General features: G+C 48.5%; 1 protein-coding gene across 1 annotated transcript; it reads left to right on the top strand.

Moving 5' to 3' along the window:
• Positions 1-258: 258 nt before the first annotated feature.
• LOC107125070 (T-cell-interacting, activating receptor on myeloid cells protein 1-like) lies at positions 259-5,546 on the top strand. The gene is made up of 3 exons (XM_015428538.1): positions 259-283; positions 1,124-1,417; positions 4,879-5,546. The coding sequence occupies exons 1-3, from the start codon at positions 259-261 to the stop codon at positions 4,989-4,991; spliced, it is 432 nt and encodes a 143-aa protein (XP_015284024.1). The 3' UTR covers positions 4,992-5,546.
• Positions 5,547-5,559: the final 13 nt, after the last annotated feature.

Genomic DNA, 5,559 nt, shown 5'->3' with positions numbered 1-5,559 from the left:
CAACATACATATACATCTGTGTAAATATAAGATTGTTTCTGTGAGGTTCCTTGGTGTACCTTTATAGCAGAGTAAAGAAACTTAGCCACCTTCTCAGTGACATTAGAGGAGAAATAATTCAAGAGTCTACAAACCTTAAGTGCATCAGAACAGTCCATCATCCTAACTAAAACCCCCCCCACCCCTCACACGGGGGAACTGTGTTCCCCCGCGATCCCCCCCGAAATGATCTCTGACTAAAACAGAATGTAGATACACATGATCGTAAGCCTGTATACGGAAGGTATGTCTATGGTCCTCCTCTCATGGAAATGGTAATTCTTGTTTTCCGTTATATACCCCGTCAAGTTGTGGGTGGAGCCCACATGACAGATGTCTCCCCTCCCCCTGACATTCCAATGTAGAGAAAACTAGACATTGGGAGGGCAGAATCTATGAGGGAACCGTCCACCCTGACATCTAGTTCTCTGTGGACAAGAACCAGAGCTGTGTAAACTTTGTGCTAGAAAAGCAAATGTTTGCACCAAGGTAAAATGAATTCTGTATGAATAAAAGTGGGGCGCCACACCCTATATGAATTATGGAGAGATATACAACTGTTCACTGGGCGTAACTTATTCGGTGTGTGGAAATACTATATGGGGAGAGAGAGCAGTTCTTGAAAGAGCTCTTTCAGCCCCACCCACCTCACGGGGTCTCTGTTGTGGGGAGGGGAAGGGAAAGGAGTTTGTAAGCCACTCTGAGACTCTGAGTGAAGGGCGGGGTATAAATCCAATCTCCTCCTCCTCCTCCTCCTCCTAGTATTTTAGCACCAGCCATGGGATATCTGATTTAACCCCCACTAGCCCTGCCTTCTGTTCATTTGCATTTCCTACACATTTAAACTGATCATTACAAACCTTAAGGGCTAGGAACTTGTTTTTAATGCAATCTGAGCATCTCAAGAGACTTAATGCTGTGCAGTATCCCGCACTGTAGTATCATTGAATACTGGATAATTCACAGTACTAGAAGGGAATTGACTGACATAAATGGATCTATTGACCTGATCTGAATCAAAAGGTTATATTGGTTGGATATCAAGCAAGGACCACTCCAAGCCATGTGTTTTCCTGTCTTTTAGATCCCAGCCTCACCAAACCCTTCATCAAGGTGAGTCCCAGGGGGAAGCTCACACTGGGCTCAAATGTCACCATTGAATGCCAGAGCAAAGAAAACGGATTGACTTTCTCCCTGCGCAAATCAGGAAAAGAGATTGCATCACAGAAGACAGAGCCACATGGAAACACAGCAAAGTTCCTTCTCTCCGTGGGGAGGACAGAAGAGGATGCAGGGAGCTACATTTGTCAGTGTCAGCACAGAAAAAATCCTTTTGTTTGGTCAGAGCCAAGTGACCCTGTGGAGCTAGTTGTGACAGGTGAGGAAGCAAGCTGGGCATTTTTCTTTTCTTTCCCCTGCTTTCCAAACCCCTTTTTCTTATATATTATGCATAACGTCTAGTTTTATGCTTACCTAGACCAAAACAGGGGCTGTGGTGGTTCAAGTGGTTAAGACATTGAACTGCAGATTGGAAGGTCGGTAGTTCAGCAGTTCGAGACCCGAGTGCCGCATGACGGAGTGAGCTCCCGTCTCTGGCCCCAGCTCCTGCCAACCTAGCAGTTCGAAAGCAAGAAATTGCAAGTAGATAAATAGGTACCACTTCGGTGGGAAGGTAACAGCGTTCCGTGCGCCTTGGCGTCTAGCCATGCCAGCCACATGACCACGGAAACATCTTTGGACAGCGCTGGCTCTTTGGCTTGGAAACGGAGATGAGCACCGCATCCCTAGAGTCAGATTCGACTGGCTATTGAGCAAGGGAAACCTTTACCTTTACCTAGACCAAAACATGGTACCTATACCCATATAGTAGAGCATGGATATGATCTTCTTATATATGATGCAGTTACTTCTGTTTTTATGCATGCCAGACCAAAACAGGGTACCTATACCTATACAGTAGAGCATGGAGGATGAAACGTTTTCGGTAAAAGTCACAAAAATTAGGATCAGGGGAAAAATGATTACATAGGAGATTAGAAGGAAATGCCAGGAGCCCTGGTGATTCTTGGAAGTGTGTGATAATTTCTTTGCTGTATTTAATGACTGCCAGAAGAAAAGTCAACAAAGATCCATGGTGGTTTCACTTACACATATTCCCCTGCAGGGTGGGATCGTACTATAGTGTGTGTGTTTGTATGTGAAGGGTATCTAAAGTACTGGAAGAGGATGCACGGGGGGGGGGGGGGGGAAGGTGTAGCCGGGGGGGGGGGGGGGGGTCCAGAGGATGGTGAGATCATGTATGCAACACTGTCTGCCTGACCATGCATGGGAAACGTGTTCAGTCTCCTTTCTTCTGTATTGATGACCAAAGCTACGGATATCACCAGGGCCGGAGAAGGAAAACTAAATCATTCAACTCATATAAATTGTGAAAATAGCTTACTATGTGTAATTTATTTTGCTTTTGCCAGCAATGATGGGAGAGGGGGGTAGTTAGAACACGAAAGTCTTTGCCACTGGAAATTTGGTTTTGTCCCTCCTTGGGTTTCTGAGACAGCATTATTCACCACACTCAACGTGTCCTCAGCCGTGAGGAGTAGAAATCTGTTATGTCATCACTTGATATTCAGGACACTGAATTCTGTGGGTTATACTACTTTGCCTGTGAAAAGAGCGAAGTAGTACTTTCGAGAATGTTTTTTGTGGTTAATTGCAGCAGGAGCTGGGGGGGGTTGTTCTGGTGATTTGTGTTTTATTGATGCTTGTACACTTTGTTACTAGAGTGTTCTGAGTGAAGGTTTGGTTTTTTTAAAGCTGCCTTAGGCAGTAAAGGATGGGAAGGTGAGGAGGGCAGGGGTCAGTTGTAACCAGCAGCACAGACCCAGTACCTGGGGTGGTTTTTCCCAAGAGAGAAACACCCCAAAACAACCTCTGAACCTCCACAAGCAGTGCCCTCAGAGCCAGGCTTGGCTGAAACAGTGGCTTTTGCTGGGAGGCTAAGAGAACCACATTTTAACTGGGAAATCTTAGGCCAAGTGCCAGGCCAGCTGCGTGGTCAGACATCCTCCATGCGACCCCCTCCCCCCCACACACACACTCTTCTCTCCTGTCAGCTCAGTCCCAAAAGGACTAAGAATGGGCAAATCTCTGCCCTTGCCTCAGGCATCTTCTACTGACCAAATGGCTAGTCTTTTTTCTGTCAAGTGTACAGGCAGGCAAGCAGGGACAAAGAGTCACTGGTCACTCTTGTCTCCGTCATGAATGGAATATGTTGTATGTTTTTCTGTCCCAAATCCTTTCACACCCTGGAACTCAGAAAACACCTCTTGGTAATCTTTACATTTCCACACCTATCTGTTTGTCTGAGATATCTGCATTTCTCTCACCTATGCCAGACCCATCGAGGTAAACATTGCTGTAGAATGGTAATCCACTCAGTTTCATCCTGCCAAACATTAAGGAAGGATTTTCTCCTCTGATACCAGGGAAACAGCAGATTGCCCTGTTATTCCACAATGGGAAACCCATCAATACATTGTGAAACTAGCTACCACACTTTAACATACCTTCAGGAGACATTTTGGGGTATAACTATACCCAGTCTTACACATGCCCAGTGTGACTTTAGCTGGGCGCGCACAAAGCTAACACCCTGCCCTGAGCACAACTCAGGTCCTCTGTAGTCTCACTGGTCGGTCCACGCAACTCCTCTCATCTTACCTTGGATTCCTTCATCTCTTCAGGATTGGTATAGTATTACCCTGACATTCCCCAACCCCCTCTATTTGTCTGCTAACCACTTTCTATATCTTCTTGTATGCTTGCAGTCTCTGATCTGAATGTAAATATCTAGATTATTATTATTAGATAAATAAAACCCATTTCTGTTACAATTTGGAATGGGCATTGCTTTAGTCTAAAGGGTCTCCGTAAAAACCAATAGCAGATTCATGCTATACCCCAGCCTCTTTAGGGCTGCCAAGTCCCCCCGGGGGTGCGGAAACCCCCGCCCCAGAGGCCCATTCCTCGCCGCCGGCAGATTGGGCCCCAGGGGGAACCCCACCCCGACGTGCGCGTCACCAGGAAGTGACGATAGGACGCCAAGCACGCTGGGGGCGGGCCCACGACCATCGGAGGGAAAATTCTATGGTTTTCCCTCTGATGGTCGTGGCCCCGCCCCCAGTGTGCCTGGTGTCCTAACATCACTTCCAGGTGATGTGCGTGTGGTGCGCGCGCTCCTGTCGCCGCCCGGGAATCCCCCGCTGCGGCGACTGCAACGACTTTGCAACCCTAAGCCTCTTGCTAGTTCTGCCTCTGTAGCTAATTCCCCAATCAAAGCAAAGGCAAGATATTTATTTAATAAAGCTGTCTTGGGGTAACACAGTGTGCTCCACTGCCAGGGCTGACACCCACTGCCATTGGGCCAGCCCACACCACAGGGAGGGAGGAAGACGTGGGAGGACACCACATGTCATCCGCTGATGAGTGACTGGCCCGCACCATCTTCATTCCCTGCAGCACGGGTGGGGGGGGCCAGTGGGGCCCACCTATCCTATTATGGATGGTGGACGCAGGCTCCCTTCAGCTATCTGGCCACGTGGGGCCAGAGGCACTTCCTGAGGGCTGGGGGAGGGTTGGGGGGGGCTGCTGGCATCACCTCGAGTCTGCCACTTTTGGCAATTGCCTAGGGCTGCCTAGTAGACAGGCTGCCCCTGGTTCGTTTGACTAAATATTGGCATAGATGTCCATCCAGGTAGAAGATAGATTCCTGCACCAAGAACATTTTATTCTTCGGAAGCAAACGAGCCAAAGTGACTCTCTGCTCTCTTTCTTTTCCAGTCACCTCATCGACAGAGATCGTCGTCCGTCTTGGAGCCGCTGGCTTGGTCTTGCTGGCCTTGGGGCTGATTGTGGCTGAGGCAGCCTACAGCTGGAGGAAGGGGGAGCTCTAAGCTGCCCTGACTGAGCCCACACCATCACCCAACATCCTGCCCGCCTCCAAGGCAGATGCAAATGAAGTCTCTCCCTCTTCATTCCTCCCAGCCCACGCTGGCATTCCATGGTAGCATCAAAGAGAAGCGGCCTTGTTCTGGGCAGGCTGGCTACCAAAAATCTTCCCTTTTGCCACACATGGAAGGATCTCCAGCTGGCCAAAGTCTTCCCAGCTCTTCCCGTTGGCCAGACTGCCTTCTCCTTAAACCTGATGTTGCCTCTAATCTCATCCTGGCCTTCATCTGGTCGTGGACCGAATGTGAGTGTGCCAGACCCAGTCTTGCCGCAACCCCTGTGAGGAGCCGATCCTGCAAAAAGATATTTGGACTTTTTTGGACAAATGTCACCTGTCACCTGGGATGTGCTGGCTCTCTCCCAGACACCATAGAATCAAATTGTTATGACATCAGTATCAAATTTAAATGACAGTTAACCACCACAGATACTAATGAAGACCACCATGCAACTCCCCGTTGGCTGCTTGTTTGTCTGCCGTAACCATCAAGCTTTCTTTTCCCTCGGCCATGC

This window comes from Gekko japonicus, unplaced genomic scaffold (assembly GCF_001447785.1).
Source record: "Gekko japonicus isolate JY-2015 unplaced genomic scaffold, Gekko_japonicus_V1.1 scaffold9856, whole genome shotgun sequence".
NCBI lineage: Eukaryota > Metazoa > Chordata > Lepidosauria > Squamata > Gekkonidae > Gekko > Gekko japonicus.
This window is presented reverse-complemented; position numbering and strand designations above follow the sequence as displayed.

Excerpts from the sequence above, each read along its gene's own strand:
- LOC107125070 (XM_015428538.1), top strand. The coding sequence starts at position 259 with ATGATCGTAAGCCTGTATACGGAAG. Across the intron at positions 284-1,123 it reads CGTAAGCCTGTATACGGAAG|ATCCCAGCCTCACCAAACCC; the intron begins GTATGTCTATGG and ends CCTGTCTTTTAG. Across the intron at positions 1,418-4,878 it reads TGTGGAGCTAGTTGTGACAG|TCACCTCATCGACAGAGATC; the intron begins GTGAGGAAGCAA and ends TTTCTTTTCCAG.